This window comes from Oncorhynchus masou, chromosome 18 (assembly GCF_036934945.1).
Source record: "Oncorhynchus masou masou isolate Uvic2021 chromosome 18, UVic_Omas_1.1, whole genome shotgun sequence".
NCBI classification, from domain to species: Eukaryota; Metazoa; Chordata; class Actinopteri; order Salmoniformes; family Salmonidae; genus Oncorhynchus; species Oncorhynchus masou.
Window position 1 is genome coordinate 27,845,933 of NC_088229.1, and position 18,294 is coordinate 27,864,226.

Below are 18,294 nucleotides of genomic sequence, written 5' to 3' on the forward strand. Positions count from 1 at the left end.
CCGATGTGAGAGACGCAAACTCGGTCTAAACCTTTAAGTCTTTACTGAAGACTCATCTCTTCAGTGGGTCATATGATTGAGTGTAGTCTGGCCCAGGAGTGTGAAGGTGAACAGAAAGGCTCTTTCCACTGGGATTCCTCTGCCTCTAACCCTATTACAGAGGCTGAGTCACTGGCTTACTAGGGCTCTTTCATACCGTCCCTAGGAGGGGTGCGTCACTTGAGTGGGTTGAGTCACTGATGTGATCTTCCTGTCTGGCTTGGCGCCACCCCTTGGGTTGTGACGTGGCGGAGATCTTTGTGGGCTATACTCTGCCTTGTCTCAGGATGGTAAGTTGGTGGTTGAAGATATCCCTCTAGTGGTGTGGGGGCTGTGCTTTGGCAAAGTGAGTGGGGTTATATCCTTCCTGTTTGGCCCTGTCCAGGGGGGTCATCGGATGGGGCCACAGTGTCTCCTGACCCCTCCTGTCTCAGCCTCCAGTATTTATGCTGCAATAGTTTATGTGTCGGGGGGCTCGGGTCAGTTTGTTATATCTGGAGTACATCTCCTGTCCTATCCGGTGTCCTGTGTGAATTTAAGTGTGCTCTCTCTAATTCTCTCTTTCTCTCTTTCTTTCTCAGAGGACCTGAGCCCTAGGACCATGCCTCAGGACTACCTGACATGATGACTCCTTGCTGATCCCAGTCCACCTGGCCGTGCTGCTGCTCCAGTTTCAACTGTTCTGCCTTTTTATTATTGGACCATGCTGGTCATTTATGAACATTTGAACATCTTGGCCATGTTCTGTTATAATCTCCACCCGGCACAGCCAGAAGAGGACTGGCCACCCCACATAGCCTGGTTCCTCTCTAGGTTTCTTCCTAGGTTTTGGCCTTTCTAGGGAGTTTTTCCTAGCCACCGTGCTTCTACACCTGCATTGCTTGCTGTTTGGGGGTTTAGGCTTGGTATCTGTACAGCACTTTGAGATATCAGCTGATGTACGAAGGGCTATATAAATACATTTGATTTGATTTCTTACAATAGAACAGCCAATGACAACAGCTGGTGCAATGGCTGAGGTCTAGCCGTTCTTTCACCTCGAGTGGTTTCGCTTAATAAACACATTTGATTTATTGAAATTTGATTGGTTATATTAAAAGGTGTAATGTGTAGCTTTGTGGACGACCCGTCCAAATGCACATAGAAATGTGAGTTATAGATAGTATAGTCATTCTGACTGAAAGTCTGATAAGCAGAGGATCCGTTCTATGTGCGCTATTTCTATGCTCCCCAGCCTTAAGTACACCGGCTTCAAATAGCTAAAAATAATCTTGTTTTTGGTTATTGAAAATATATTTCACAGCGGTTTAGACATGACTTGTTTTGTCACAAACTGAAATAATGGAAACAGTTCAGAATTTTAGCAACCAGGCAATGGTGGAGGGATTTCTGCATATTGCTCCACTAAAAGCCTATGGCTGCCCATACATACCTCAGTACGACGTAACAGCTCTTCCACAGCTCCTTGCCCAGATAGGTGGTGCCAGCTCTGTAGAGTAAGGGGCCCTCTTTAGTGCTGGAGGAGTCTCCAGCACCCACCAAGGCTGTCTGGGGGGCCAGAGTCACATCCATGGGGTCCTCCCAGTGGACCAAAGAATACAGGCGGATGACCACTTCAGAAACCTACAGAGACACACAGTGTCAGTAAACAATTATATAATTTGTCTATTACTCATTGTTATACGTGTTGGGCATATACACTACCATTCAAAAGTTTGGGGTCACTTGGAAGAGTCCTTGCTTTTGAAAGAAAAGCTGATTTTTTTTGTCTATTAAAATAATCAAAATGATCAGAAATACAGTGTAGACATTGTTCATGTTGTAAATGACTATTGTAGCTGTAAATGGCAGATTTTTTTAATGGAATATCTACATAGGTCCATTATCAGCAACCATCACTCCTGTATTCCAAGACTGAAAACTGTTGTTCTGATTAAAGAAACAATAAATCCGGCCTTCTTTAGACTAGTTGAGTATCTAGAGCATCAGCATGTGGGTTCGATTACAGGCTCAAAATGAACAGAAACAAATAACTTTCTTCTGAAACTCGTCAGTCTATTCCTGTTCTTAGAAATTAAGGCTATTCCATGCTAGAAATTGCCAAGAAACTGAAGATCTCGTACAATGCTGTGTACTACTCCCTTCATAGAACAGCGAAAATTGGCTCTAACCAGAGTAGAAAGAGGAGTGGGAGGCATTGGTGCACAACAGAGCAAGAGGACAAGTACATTATAGTGTCTAGTTTGAGAAACAGACGCCTCACAAGTCCTCAACTGTCAGCTTCATTAAATAGTATCCGCAAAACACCAACAGTGAAGAGGCAACTCCGGGATGCTGGCCTTCTAGGCAGAGTTCCTAGTGTCAGTGTTCTTTTGCCCATCTTTTATTTTTATTGGCCAGTCTGAGAAATGGCTTTTTCTTTGGAACTCCGCTTAGAATGCCAGCATCCCGGAGACGCCTCTTCACTGTTCTATGAACAGCATTATACAAGATCTTCAGTTTCTTGGCAATTTCTCACATGGAATAGCCTTCATTTCTCAGAACAAGTATAGAATGGCGAGTTTCAGAAGAAAGTTCTTTGTTTCTGGTCATTTTCAGCCTGTAATCGAACCCTCAAATGCCAGTGTTATTGCTTCTTTAATCAGGACAACAGTTTTCAGCTGTGCTAACATAATTGCAAAAGTGTGTTCTAATGATCAATTAGCCTTATAAAATTATCAACTTGGATTAGCTAACACAACGTGCCATTGGAACAGGAATGATGGTTGCTGATAACGGGCCTCTGTACGCCCATGTAGATATTCCATTAAATATCTGCTGTTTACAGCTACAAGTCATTTACAACATTAATGTCTACACTGTATTTCTGATCAATTTGATGTTAAAATGGACAAAATTAAGTGCTTTTCTTTCAAAAACAAGGTCATTTCTAAATGACCCCAAACTTTTGAACAGTAGTGTATACTGTAGAACACATATGATTGAGCTGGTGATGTCTACTGATGCATATAACCACTCCATCAGATGAAATCCATAATTTATGACGGTTAAGTGCCTCTTGTAATTTGATTCCAATCAAATTTAGACTTCACTTCTTGAGCATAAATCAGTATCCAGGCATTTTTCAACATGACATTTGTCTTTCATTTACATGACAGTCCTTGTGAAATTATGTTAGTGTGCAGGACTAGCTAGATATTGGTGTTCCTCACCTCACAGTGAGACTCCTGGGAGACAAACTTAGTGAGGGCTAGTTTCTCCATGGTGGCGTCGGTCAGCACCGAGGGGTAAGGAGGCTCCCTGCACCCCTTAATCATGGCCGACTTCAGGGCTGCCAGGAACCAGCTGAAGGATAGAGAGAGAAGGAAAAAGAGCATGCTGGATTAGAAAAGAGAGGGAGGGATAAAGAGAGTGATTTCTTCTACTGGTCTCCTCTCCTGATATACTGATATGAAAACATGATCTAAGTGAGGGTGTGCCAACTAGGAACTTGCTTTCTCAGTCCAGCCCTTTAGTGTCCGTGCATTTGGAGGAAAGGAAATGGGAGAGGAAGCCACCTTAGACTATAAAGATGCCGCCAGGGAGAAGGGGAGAGCAGGGCAGAGGAGAGGAAGCACTCACATAGTCAACGAGGAGTCGGATGTGTCCAGGAGAAACTGCCGTCTTCGGTTTGTGCAGACCAGCGTGACTGTTTGCTGGTCCACGCCCACCTGAGAGACGGACAGGGACAATATCACAACTTATTGGAATGGACATTGACAATAACTCTTCCTTCTTGTCATTTTCCCTCTTCTGTTCATCAGCTTTTTAGGTGATGGTCGTGAAGCAAATGTGCTATATAAAACCAACTTTTACATTTTTATGAAAATTGTTAAGGCTTCCTTCAATCACTTCCATTAAACAGCCCAAAGTGCTTCATAGCCTAAAATGATATGGTGGCATCCACACTATCTGGAAAATCAATTCCATTACATAACTGTAGAACATAAAATGAGAATTGGGCATTCACTTTCTTAAATTCCAGCTGCTGCACATTTGTCCATATAAGACAGACAATTTGTATTTGCACATGTTGAAGTCGAATGAAAGACAGTCACAGGGACAATGGCTTTCAAAATGGCTGCGTGATTGTCGGCCATATTGGAATTCACATAAACAACAACTAGAATGACCTGAACCTAGTAAACTCATGAACCATCTGACCTCATGAACCTTGTAATTTAAGGATCCTGCATGACCCTGACGCTAAACATTGACCAAGACAACCTTCAAGCTAACCTGGAAGAAAACCTATTGCACGCTTGCAGAAAAGACAACCATGTGACATTACAAGAAACCAGTCACAGACAATCTTGACAGTAGAAAACATATCCCAGCAGTGTAGACAACTCACAGAGACATAGTCCAACTCATTGTAAGAGATGGCGTCCTCCACTGTATAGGGCTTTTCTGCTGCACCTGAAAGAGCGAGAGAAAGGGAGAGCGAGAGACAGCATGACAAGCAAAGTCAAAAGCCACCACCAAATGTTGCTCTTATCCAGAGCAATTTACGGTGAGTGCATACATTGTTTTTAAATTATTGTTCCCCCTGTGGGAATTGAACCCACAACCCATGCTCTACCAAGTGAGCCACACGGGACCCACCATTAGAGAGCGAGTGAGAGTGAGACGGAAATAACGAGTATCTGAGAGCGTGGTGAGCAGTAAACCTTCACCTTTCCTCAGCAGATAGATGTAACAGTCAGTCAGCAGCAGGTAGAGAGGCTGCAGGTCTCCCTCCATGTGACCCGTGCTCATCCTCACCATCTGGGAACAGATAAAAATAACCAAAGACTCAGGACTGCACCTTTTCATATAGACTACAAAGCATACTAATCTCACTGATTTACTTACCAATACCTTTGAAATCAATTTGTTCCAGATAGTGTACAAATAAATAACTTTCCTAATATTGCGTTGCACCCACCCTCTTTTGCCCTCAGAACAGCCTCAATACGTCGGGGCATGGTCTCTACAAGGTGTCGAAACATCTACATGGATGCTGGCTCATGTTGACTCCAATGCTTCAAGTTAGCTGGATGTCCTTTGGGTGGTGGGCCATTCTTGATTCACACGGGAAACTGTTGAGCGTGAAACCCAGCAGCGTTGCAGTTCTTGACACAAACCGGTGTGTCTGGCACCTACTACCAGATCCCATTGTCTTACTCATTCACCTTCTAAAATGGCACACATACACAATCCATCTCAATAGCCCCAAGCTTAAAAATCCTTCTTTAACCCGTCTCCTCCCCTTCATTAACATTAATTGAATTTGATTTTTACAAGAGATCATCATTCACCTGGTCAGTCTGTCATGGAAAGAGCAAGTGTTCTTAATGTTTTGAACACTCAATGTATGTGTATAAAGATGCATTCAGAGTAGAGATGGTTGGGAGGCCCTGGCAGCGTCCCGATTATCCATGCTTCTCCTAAAGTGTGTGTTTGCACACACACTCAGTCATGAATTTAAATGCATTAGATTGAAGGAAAGCATTGGCTGGAGGGAATTTCCACCATTGTAAAATCCATAACGGGGAGTATTTAAATGCACATTTCAGAATAAGAGTGTTAGGAATTGAAAAGCTGTATGGTTGAGAAGCACCAGGCAAAAGGAATGGCGAATAAGTCTGTCCCCACATCCCATCCGAATGACAAACTTACTGTAAATTGAGAAATTGTGTGACTAAACTGAACAAAAAGAAGAATAAATTGCATTAATGAAACCAGGATAAATTACAAAGTATGACGAAAAAAAGCTTTGGTATAATACAAATGAAATTATGGGGCAGAAAGACGAATTCAACTCCATCTTTCTTAAATCAGATAGCTCATTTATCACAAAACCTTTTGATGTTGCCAATTACATTATTGACTATTTCATTGGCATAGTAGGCAAACTTAGGCATGAAACGCCAATAACTGTGAGCCATCATATTCATACATAAAATACCAAACAATGAAGGGAAAGCATTGTAATTCAAAATTGTGTATCGTTAGTGTGGGCGAGGTGGAAAAGGTATTGTTGTCCATCAATAATGAGAAACCACCTGGTATTGACAACTTAGAATGGAAAGTTATTGAGGATGGTAGAGAACTATATCGCCACTCCTATTTGTCATTTGTCAAAAAATGGCTTCCCTCCAGGTTCGAGGACAGTCATTCCGTTACCAGCCAACCAATCAGCTTGCTGCCGACTCTTATTCAACTTTTGGATACATTTTTGTTGTTGTTGACCAGATACAATACTATTTCTCTGTAAACAAATTAACAACAGACTTTTAGCATGCTTATAGAGATGGGCCCTCAAAATGTACTGCACTGACACAAATTACTTATAATTGGTTGAAAGAAACATCATTATAGCCATTTAAGGGAAAAGATCTGTTACAGAAATAGCAATTTTTTGGTGTAAAAACATTCCCTATTTCCTCCATCGTTGCTCTCTTTCCGGGTTGGAGCGAGCGGTCGCATCTACACTTCGGTCCGCAGGTAGTATAACTTTTCATTACTTTTCATTACTTTTCATTACATTTCATTATAGTACAACGGTTTGATTTGTCTAATCTTAGCAACTTCTTCTTAGCTAGCTACATAGCCGTCTTTGTATCAAAGATAATTGCGTAATTATCGTATTTCGTCGTCCTAACGTATCTGCCCAGCAGCTAGCTAACGTCCACTAGCACTGTAGAAACTATTACACTCAACGACTCGATTAGTGTAGTGTTAGCTAGCTACATAGTTGTCTTTGCTGTCTTCGTATCCAAGGTAATTGTGTAGTTTAGAGTGTGTAGACTTAGAGTGATTATCTTATTTACCGAGGTTAGCTAGCCAGCTACTTGTCGTCCTTAACGTAGGAGTTACTGCTAGCTAGCTAGCCAACAGCTAGCCAACGTCTTCCGATTTGAACTTCAACAACCCGGTCAACATTCCGCCTCGCTCCACAGGTAGTATCACATTTTCATTTCACTTCATTACAGTACAACGGTTTGATTTGTTTGATCGTAGCTAGCTAGCTACATAGCCGTCTTTGTATCTAAGACAATTGTGTAGTCTGGAGCGATTTTCTAGGTTAGCTAGCCAGCTATTGTCGTTCTTTTAACGTAACGTTACGTAATCAACACTGCTAGCTAGCCAGCTAGCCCCCGAATAGCAGCACTGTAGAAACTATTACACTCGACGGAACGACTTGATTAGTGTAGTGTCAACAAAGTAGCCACTGCCAGCTAGCCTACTCCAGCAGTACTGTATCATTTCAATCATTTTAGTCAATAAGATTCTTGCTACGTAAGCTTAACGTTCTGAACATTCGATAAGTGTAGTCCACTTGTCATTCCAATCTCCTTTGCATTAGCGTAGCCTCTTCTGTAGCCTGTGAACTATGTGTCTATCTATCCCTGTTCTCTCCTCTCTGCACAGACCATACAAACGCTCCACACCGCGTGGCCGCGGCCACCCTAATCTGGTGGTCCCAGCTCGCACGACCCACGTGGAGTTCCAGGTCTCCGGTAGCCTCTGGAACTGCCGATCTGCGGCCAACAAGGCAGAGTTCATCTCAGCCTATGCCTCCCTCCAGTCCCTCGACTTCTTGGCACTGACGGAAACATGGATCACCACAGACAACACTGCTACTCCTACTGCTCTCTCTTCGTCCGCCCACGTGTTCTCGCACACCCCGAGAGCTTCTGGTCAGCGGGGTGGTGGCACCGGGATCCTCATCTCTCCCAAGTGGTCATTCTCTCTTTCTCCCCTTACCCATCTGTCTATCGCCTCCTTTGAATTCCATGCTGTCACAGTTACCAGCCCTTTCAAGCTTAACATCCTTATTATTTATCGCCCTCCAGGTTCCCTCGGAGAGTTCATCAATGAGCTTGATGCCTTGATAAGCTCCTTTCCTGAGGACGGCTCACCTCTCACAGTCCTGGGCGACTTTAACCTCCCCACGTCTACCTTTGACTCATTCCTCTCTGCCTCCTTCTTTCCACTCCTCTCCTCTTTTGACCTCACCCTCTCACCTTCCCCCTACTCACAAGGCAGGCAATACGCTCGACCTCATCTTTACTAGATGCTGTTCTTCCACTAACCTCATTGCAACTCCCCTCCAAGTCTCCGACCACTACCTTGTATCCTTTTCCCTCTCGCTCTCATCCAACACTTCCCACACTGCCCCTACTCGGATGGTATCGCGCCGTCCCAACCTTCGCTCTCTCTCCCCGCTACTCTCTCCTCTTCCATCCTATCATCTCTTCCCTCTGCTCATACCTTCTCCAACCTATCTCCTGATTCTGCCTCCTCAACCCTCCTCTCTTCCCTTTCTGCATCCTTTGACTCTCTATGTCCCCTATCCTCCAGGCCGGCTCGGTCCTCCCCCCCCGCTCCGTGGCTCGACGACTCATTGCGAGCTCACAGAACAGTGCTCCGGGCAGCCGAGCGGAAATGGAGGAAAACTCGCCTCCCTGCGGACCTGGCATCCTTTCACTCCCTCCTCTCTACATTTTCCTCCTCTGTCTCTGCTGCTAAAGCCACTTTCTTCCACTCTAAATTCCAAGCATCTGCCTCTAACCCTAGGAAGCTCTTTGCCACCTTCTCCTCCCTCCTGAATCCTCCTCCCCCTCCCCCTCCTCCCTCTCTGCAGATGACTTCGTCAACCATTTTGAAAAGAAGGTCGACGACATCCGATCCTCGTTTGCTAAGTCAAACGACACCGCTGGTTCTGATCACACTGCCCTACCCTGTGCTCTGACCTCTTTCTCCCCTCTCTCACCAGATGAAATCTCGCTTCTTGTGACGGCCGGCCGCCCAACAACCTGCCCGCTTGACCCTATCCCCTCCTCTCTTCTCCAGACCATTTCCGGAGACCTTCTCCCTTACCTCACCTCGCTCATCAACTCATCCCTGACCGCTGGCTACGTCCCTTCCGTCTTCAAGAGAGCGAGAGTTGCACCCCTTCTGAAAAAACCTACACTCGATCCCTCCGATGTCAACAACTACAGACCAGTATCCCTTCTTTCTTTTCTCTCCAAAACTCTTGAACGTGCCGTCCTTGGCCAGCTCTCCCGCTATCTCTCTCAGAATGACCTTCTTGATCCAAATCAGTCAGGTTTCAAGACTAGTCATTCAACTGAGACTGCTCTTCTCTGTATCACGGAGGCGCTCCGCACTGCTAAAGCTAACTCTCTCTCCTCTGCTCTCATCCTTCTAGACCTATCGGCTGCCTTCGACACTGTGAACCATCAGATCCTCCTCTCCACCCTCTCCGAGTTGGGCATCTCCGGCGCGGCCCACGCTTGGATTGCGTCCTACCTGACAGGTCGCTCCTACCAGGTGGCGTGGCGAGAATCTGTCTCCTCGCCACGCGCTCTCACCACTGGTGTCCCCCAGGGCTCTGTTCTAGGCCCTCTCCTATTCTCGCTATACACCAAGTCACTTGGCTCTGTCATAACCTCACATGGTCTCTCCTATCATTGCTATGCAGACGACACACAATTAATCTTCTCCTTTCCCCCTTCTGATGACCAGGTGGCGAATCGCATCTCTGCATGTCTGGCAGACATATCAGTGTGGATGACGGATCACCACCTCAAGCTGAACCTCGGCAAGACGGAGCTGCTCTTCCTCCCGGGGAAGGACTGCCCGTTCCATGATCTCGCCATCACGGTTGACAACTCCATTGTGTCCTCCTCCCAGAGCGCTAAGAATCTTGGCGTGATCCTGGACAACATCCTGTCGTTCTCAACTAACATCAAGGCGGTGGCCCGTTCCTGTAGGTTCATGCTCTACAACATCCGCAGAGTACGACCCTGCCTCACACAGGAAGCGGCGCAGGTCCTAATCCAGGCACTTGTCATCTCCCGTCTGGATTACTGCAACTCGCTGTTGGCTGGGCTCCCTGCCTGTGCCATTAAACCCCTACAACTCATCCAGAACGCCGCAGCCCGTCTGGTGTTCAACCTTCCCAAGTTCTCTCACGTCACCCCGCTCCTCCGCTCTCTCCACTGGCTTCCAGTTGAAGCTCGCATCCGCTACAAGACCATGGTGCTTGCCTACGGAGCTGTGAGGGGAACGGCACCGCAGTACCTCCAGGCTCTGATCAGGCCCTACACCCAAACAAGGGCACTGCGTTCATCCACCTCTGGCCTGCTCGCCTCCCTACCACTGAGGAAGTACAGTTCCCGCTCAGCCCAGTCAAAACTGTTCGCTGCTCTGGCCCCCCAATGGTGGAACAAACTCCCTCACGACGCCAGGACAGCGGAGTCAATCACCACCTTCCGGAGACACCTGAAACCCCACCTCTTCAAGGAATACCTATGATAGGATAAAGCAATCCTCCTCACCCCCCCTTAAATGATTTAGATGCACTATTGTAAAGTGGCTGTTCCACTGATGTCAGAAGGTGAATTCACCAATTTGTAAGTCGCTCTGGATAAGAGCGTCTGTTAAATGACTTAAATGTAAATGTAAATGTAATGAAACTTGCATGCTTACGGATTCGGTAGACTATTAATCACTCAAACTGGCAACAGAAGCAGGATCTGTCTTATTTCTGTAGATATTATGGATGATTTCTAAAGCCAGGCACGCTTAAAAGTTGGGCTATTATTACTTATAGACCTACTTAAGGTATACTCTCTCTTCAATTTTCTTAAACAATTAAGCCAAGGGTGGTTTCCTCACTCTGCTGCTGCCTCAGCAGAATTGTTCTCAACACCAATATGCTGGTTAAATTTGCTATTGTGCACATACCAACATATAAGGAAAGGCGCAAATTTAATGACATACTGAAGATTATGTTTCAGAACCGCAAACAGCAACCGATATCCATCGCGGGAGAAAGCGTGTTTGTTATAAAATAATATTAGATTTATTAGTGTTGCACCATTATTCTAACATAATATAACCATGTACAATTTCAGTACCACGTCTTAAGAGTGATGGACTGCGCCAGCCCCGTGGCCTCCACAATGGATTAGTCCACTGAGACAGGTGTGAATCAGACATGTGTCTTGTGCACCACTTAAATCAATTTGTGACTAAAGAAATGTCGACCAACAGCCTATTGACCAAACAATCGACTGCCGACTAAATGGGTCCAGCCCTAATCAATACAACAGTATGCATATGTCTCTCTTGGCTAAAAGTAGAGGAGAGACTGACTGCATGACTTGTTATTTTTAATTTAAAAAACTACATGTTGGAAATTCCAAATGGTTTGCATAGGCAACTTACGCACAGCACTGACATACACACACACTTACCCACCAGACATGCCACCAGGGATCTTCTCACAGTCCCCAAAACCATAACAAAATCAAGAAAATGTACAGGATGATTGCATGGAACTCCCTTCCATCAAAGATTCCTCAAGTGAACAGCAGACCTGGTATCAAAAAAAAGATTAACACCTCGCCGCACAACGCCTCTTCCCTATTTGACATAGCTATTGTTTGTTTCTACTGATATGTAGACTATGTGTGATGTTTTAAATGTACCGTAATTGCTGGACTATTAAGTGCACCTGAATATAAACCGCACCCATTGAATTATTAAAAAATATGTATTTTGTCCATAAATAAGCCGCACATGTCTATAAGCCGCAGGTGCCTACCGGTACATTGAAACAAATGAACTTTACACAGCCTTTAAACGAAACACGGCTTGTAACAAAAATAAATAGGCTTTAACGAAACACGGCTTGTAACAAAAATTAAACAGTAGCCTACCAAGAAAGTCATTGGTCACTATCTTCCTCCTCCTGTGCACTGAAACCACTGAAGTCATCTCCTTCAGTGTCGGAGTTGAATAGCCTCAGAATTGCTTCATCCGGTGTTGGATCGCTGCCCTCTTCAACACGCAGCAGTCCAGCCTTTCGAAACCCGTTGATGATAGTGGATTTTTTGACAATGCTCCACGCTGTCAGCAGCTCTATTTCCTTTTACAACAGCAAGATCGATCGCCTTCAACTTGAAAGCTGCATTATATGCATTTCTTCGTGTCTTTGCCATGATGAGGGTGACAAAATGACTACCATAATCAGAATGATGGGAAGTTTGAGCGCGCTCGATTTATGTCACATTATGTGACGTGCTCAGTTTTTTGCCGGCATGAATCTTGTGAAAGCGGGAAAAATCCATAAATTAGCCGCGTCATTGTATAAACCGCGAGGTTCAAAGCGTGGGAAAAAAGTAGCTGCTTATAGTCCGGAAATTACGGTATATAGTTCTGTCCTTGTCTATTAAAGGAGTACTTCTAATTTTTAGGTAAATGGCATGTTATGGAAGGGTCCAGAGACCTTTGTGATTTCACATGTTTTTGAGAAACTACGGGGCCTTGAAAAATCATGAACAAAGGCTCTAAAAATATATTTAAAAAAAACAAATGCAGTGCATTCGGAAAGTATTCAAACCCCTTCCCTTTTTCCACATTTTTTACATTTACAGCCTTATTTTCTTTATCAAGCTACACACAATACCCCATTATGAGAAAGTGAAAACAGGTTTAGACATTTTTGCACACTTATTTAAAAATACCTTATTTACATAAATATTCAGACCCTTTGCTATGAGACTCGAAATTGAGCTCCATTTCCATTGATCATCCCTGAGTTGTTTCTACAATTTGACTGGAGTTCACCTGTGGTAAATTCAATTAATTGGAAATTATTTAGAAATACACCTGTCTATAATAAGCTCCCACAGTTGATGGTGCATGTCAGAGCAAAAACCATGCCATGAGGTTGAAGGAATTTTCCGTAGAGGTCCAAGACAGGATTGTGTCGAGGCACACACCTGGGGAAAGGTACCCAAAAAAATTATGCAGCATTGAAGGTTCAAGAACACAGTGGCCTCCATCATTCTTAAATGGAAGAAGTTTGGAACCACCAAGACTCTTCCTAGAGCTGGCCGCCCAGCCACACTGAGCAATCGGGAGAGAGGGGCCTTGGTCAGGGAAGTGACCAAGAACCCGATGGTCACTCTGATAAAGCTCCAGAGTTCCTCTGTGGAGATGGGATAACATTCTAGAAGGACAACCATCTCTGCAGCACTCCACCAATCAGGCCTTTATGGTAGAGTGGCCAGATGGAAGCCACTCCTCAGTAAAAGTTACATGGCAGCCCGCTTGCACCTAAAAGACTCTGAGACCATGAGAAACAAGATTCTCTGATCTGATGAAACCCAAGATGAAAAGGGTCACTTCTGGAGGAAATCTGGCACCATCCCTACAGTGAAGCATGGTGGTGGCAGCATCATGCTGTGGGGATATTTTTCAGCGGCAGGGACTGGGAGACGAGTCAGGATCGAAAGAAAGAAGGAAGAACGGAGCAAAGTACAGAGAGATCCTTGATTAAAACCTGCTCCGGAGTGCTCAGAACAAGGGTGAAGATTGACCTTCAACAACCCTAAGCACACAGCCTGATTACACCCCCTCCACCCAACATAATATACTAGGCTTACCTTGAAGAGCTGCTCCTCGGTCTCTCTGAAGACGTGGATCATGAGCAGTAGCAGGTGATTGTTGTCCACCCTGAAACAGCCACACAATCAGAATCGCCCCAAAAAAGGCTTAACAGTTATGTAATTTTGTGCACGACCGACAGATTTCTGATCGAAATGCTACTAATAGATCTGTCATTCTGATTGCTTCCCTTCAGTAAGTTTCATTTGTTTATTTTTACTTTCAGTTTTGTACATCAGACTCATACAGCTACAAAAACAAGCTATTTCTGCCAAGATAGATTTTTTTGTTATTGAAAAAGATGGTACAATGATTCTCTACACTATACATTGCTTGTTATGTCACAAACTGAAATCAGGTGGACATTTAGGAAAAAATATTTTCCAGATATTGTGCCTTTAAAAACCGCTAGAGTCGATGTCTGCCTTGCAGCAATCTAACTTGCATAGTAACAAAAATCACCATCAAAATCAGTCTATTTTTTTGTTGTTGCATGGGCTGCATCTCAATCCACCACATCCACCAACAGTGGCCTTCCGCATCTGCGGTGGAACGTGGCCGAGCTAGAGCGGTGTTTGTCAGACAGTGAGACATCCCAAAAATCGGTGTTGTCGCTAAAGTGTCTGTAGTGTCTGAATGGTTTGGCCTACAAACTAATCATCTGACCACTCTACGTAAAGATGAGACTCTCATGAACACGATGGTGTTCTCTGTTTCGCTCTACGGCCAAAAGCGTCATGGAACTCGACTGATGTTGGTACCGCTTATCTGACAACTTCTGTCTGTTGCATCCGAACAGTTTGAGCTACGCACTAATATGACCCCTCTATGGAAAGGTTAGACTCTCACTAGCACGTACATGTCGGAAAATGAAGGTATAAACAGAGTGTACAAAATATTAGGAACACATTCCTAATATTGAGTTGAACCCCTTTTTTCCCTTAGAACTTACTCAATTTGTCAGGGCATGGACTCCACAAGGTGTCAAAAGCGTTCCACAGTGATACTGGCATATGGTGAGACTCCAATGCTTCCCACAGTTGTGTCAAGTTGACTCGACTTCCTTTGGCTGGTGGATTATTCTTGACAGACTGATAGAGGAATTCTAAATTCCTATATGTTTTGTAGCCAAAACCAAATTCACACTCTATCTATTTCTTAATAAGTTGTAAGTTTATTATTTTACAAGAAATAGATAGAGACAAGTCTTAAAAGTCACATAGTAGTGTTTAATCCAAGAGAGTACTGCCACACACATTTTTCCACAGGTTATAAACTGAAAATGACGTCAGCGTTTTCTAAATGTTCTATCTCTTTCATGACACCGGTAGAGAGGCCCTATAGTTCTCGGGCCTTCCCTCCTCGCCTGAAGTCAAGGTCAGTCAGTATAAATCAGCATTCTAGACAGTCTGGAGATAGTCCGTCCCTGCCATCTGGAGATAGTTCATTCATTTGTACAAAGGAACAGACCTTCATTGTTACTAAACTCCTGACTATATTATATACAATTGGGAATGGGAGCAAGAGAGAAAATTCATTATGTACAGTACATAATAGCATTTGGACTAGTCAGTCCTGATTAGAATGTATACATAATTAATAATTTCAACTATAATTTCCTCCAACACAGACACGGGAAACTGAGTGTGAAAAATCCAGCAGCGTTGCAATTCTTGACACACTCAAACTGGTGCGCCTGGCACCTACTACCATACCCTGTTCAAAGAAACAAACCTTTGGCCTTGTCCACTCACCCTCTGAATAGCACACATACTTCCAGTTCCTCTGTGTCCAAATCACTAAAGACTTAAAAATGGTCCAAGCACACACGTACAAAAGGTGTGACAGCACCTCTTTCCCCTCAGGAGGCTGAAAAAGTTTGGGATGGGCCCTTAAATCCTCAAAAACTTCTACAGTAGTACCATTGAGAGCATCTTGACTGGCTGCATCACTGCCTGGTATGGTGCTAGAGGGTGGTGCGGACAGCCAACTACATCACTGGGGCTGAGCACCTGCCATCCAGGACATATAAAATGCATTCGGAAAGTATTCAGACCCCTTCACTTTTTCCACTTTGTTACATTACAGGCTTATTCTAAAAATTATTAAAGAATAAATAATCCCCATCAATCGAAATACAATACTCCATAATGACAAAACAAAAACAGGTCTAGACATTTTGCTAATTTAGTACAAATATTAAACTGAAATATCATAATTACTTAAGTATTCAGACCCTTAACACAGTACTTTGTTGAAGCACCTTTGGCAGCAATTATAGTTCCTCTCAAGCTCTGTCAGGTTGGATGGGGAGCGTCGCCCCACAGCTACTTTCAGGTCTCACCAGAGATGTTCAATCAGGTTCAAGTTTGGGCTGTGGCTGGGCCACTCAAGGCAATTCAGAGTAGAGGTCGACCGATTATGATTTTTCAACGCCGATACCGATTATTGGAGGACCAAAAAAAAGCCAATACCGATTAAATCGGCCGATTTTTAAAATGTAATTGTAATAACGACAATTACAACAGTACTGAATGAACAAGTATTTTAACTTAATATAATACAGCAATAAATTCAATTTAGCCTCAAATAAATAATGAAACATGTTCGATTTGGTTTAAATAATGCAAAAACAAAAGTGTTGGAGAAGAAAGTAAAAGTGCAATATGTGCCATGTAAGAAAGCTAAAGTTTAAGTTCCTTGCTCAGAACATAAGAACATATGAAAGCTGGTGGTTCCTTTTAACATGAGTCTTCAATATTCCCAGGTAAGAAGTTTTAGGTTGTAGTTATTATAAGAATTATAGGACTATTTCTCTCTATACCATTTGTATTTCATATACCTTTGACTTTTGGTCAATTGGCACTTTAGTATTGCCAGGGTAACGGTCTAGCTTCCGTACCTCTCCTCGCTCCTACCTGGGCTCGAACCAGGAACACAACGACAACAGCCACCATCGAAGCAGCGTTACACATGCAGAGCAAGGGGAACAACTACTCCAAGTCTCAGTGAGTGATGTTTGAAACGCTATTAGCACACACCCCGCTAACTAGCTAGCCATTTCACATCACATCGTTACACCAGCCTAATCTCGGGAGTCGATAGGCTTGAAGTCATAAACAGCAGAGCTGCTGGCAAAACGCACGAAAGTGCTGTTTGAATGAATGCTTATGAGCCTGCTGGTGCCTACCATCGCTCAGTCAGACTGCTCTATCAAATCATAGACTTAATTATAACATAATAACACACAGAAATGTGAGCCTTAGGTCATTAATATGGTCGAATCCAGAAACTATCATCTCGAAAACAAGACGTTTATTCTTTCAGTGAAATACGGAACCGTTCCGTATTTTATCTAACGGGTGGTATCCATCAGTCTAAATATTCCTGTTACATTGCACAACCTTCAATGTTATGTCATAATTACGTAAAATTCTGGCAAATTAGTTCTCAATGAGCCAGGCGGCCAAAATTGTTGCATATACCCTGACTCTGCATGCAATGAACGCAAGAGAAGTGACACAATTTCACCTGGTTAATATTGCCTGCTAACCTGGATTTCTTTTAGCTAAATATGCAGGTTTAAAATTATGTACTTCTGTGTATTGATTTTAAGAAAGGCATTGGTGTTTATTGTTAGGTACACGTTGGAGCAACGACAGTCCTTTTTCGCGAATGCGCACTGCATCGATTATATGCAAAGCAGGACATGCTAGATAAACTAGTAATATCAATAACCATATGTAGTTATAATTAGTGATTATGATTGATTAAGTTTTATGCTAGCTAGCAACTTACCTTGGCTTCTTACGGCATTTGCGTAACAGGCGGGCTCCTTGTGAGGCAGGTGGTTAGAGAGTTGGACTAGTTAACCGTAAGGTTGCAAGACTGAATCCCTGAGCTGACAAGGTAAAAATCTGTCATTCTGCCCCTGAACGAGGCAGTTAACCCACTGTTCCTAGGCCGTCATTGAAAATAAGAATGTGTTCTTAACTGACTTGCCTAGTTAAATAAAGATTAAATAAAAGGGGTAAAATAAAATAAAAACCGGCAAAAACTCGGCATCCAAAATTACAGATTTCCGATTGTTATGAAAACTTGAAATCGGCCCTAGTTAATCGGTCGACCTCTAATTCAGAAACTCCCAAAGACGCTCCTGCATTGTCTTGGCTGTGTACTTAGGGTCGTTGTCCTGTTGGAAGGTGAACTTTTGCCCCAGTCTGAGGTCCTGCGTGCTCTGGTTTTCATTAAGGATCTCTCTGTACTTTGCTCTGTTCATCTTTCCCTCGATCCTGAATAGTCTCCTAGTCCTTGCTGCTGAAAAACAATCCCCACGAGATGATGTTGCCACCACTAAGCTTCACCAAAGGGATGGTATTGGCCAGGTGATGAGCAGTGCCGGGTTTCCTCCAGACGTGACACTTGGTTTTCAGGCCAAAGAGTTCAATCTTGGTTGTATCAGACCAGAGAATCTTGTTTCTCATTGTCTGAGAGTCCATTAGGTGCCTTTTGGCAAACTCCAAGCGGGCTATCATGTGCCTTTTACGAAGGAGTGTGTTCCATCTGGCCACTCTACCATAAAAGGCCTGCTTGGTGGAGTGCTGCAGAAATGGTTGTCCTTCTGGAAGGTTCTCCCATCTCCACTCAGGAACTCTGGATCTCTGTCAGTGACCATCAGGCTCTTGGTCACCTCCCTGACCATCGGGTTCTTGTTCACCTCCCTGACCAAGGCCCTTCTCACCCGATTGCTCCGTTTGGCCAGGCTGT

General features: G+C 43.9%; 1 protein-coding gene across 2 annotated transcripts in view; it reads right to left on the reverse strand.

Moving 5' to 3' along the window:
* Positions 1–18,294, reverse strand: part of LOC135504329 (pleckstrin homology domain-containing family M member 2-like) — a 67,527-nt gene that overhangs the window by 28,457 nt on the left and 20,776 nt on the right. For both annotated transcript variants that reach the window (XM_064922796.1, XM_064922797.1), the window contains 6 exons: positions 13,527–13,596; positions 4,755–4,845; positions 4,433–4,497; positions 3,661–3,749; positions 3,252–3,384; positions 1,472–1,662 (listed from right to left, as the gene is read on the reverse strand). In XM_064922796.1, the coding sequence (XP_064778868.1) occupies positions 1,472–1,662; positions 3,252–3,384; positions 3,661–3,749; positions 4,433–4,497; positions 4,755–4,845; positions 13,527–13,596 (639 nt within the window). The remainder of the gene's footprint in view (positions 1–1,471; positions 1,663–3,251; positions 3,385–3,660; positions 3,750–4,432; positions 4,498–4,754; positions 4,846–13,526; positions 13,597–18,294) is intronic.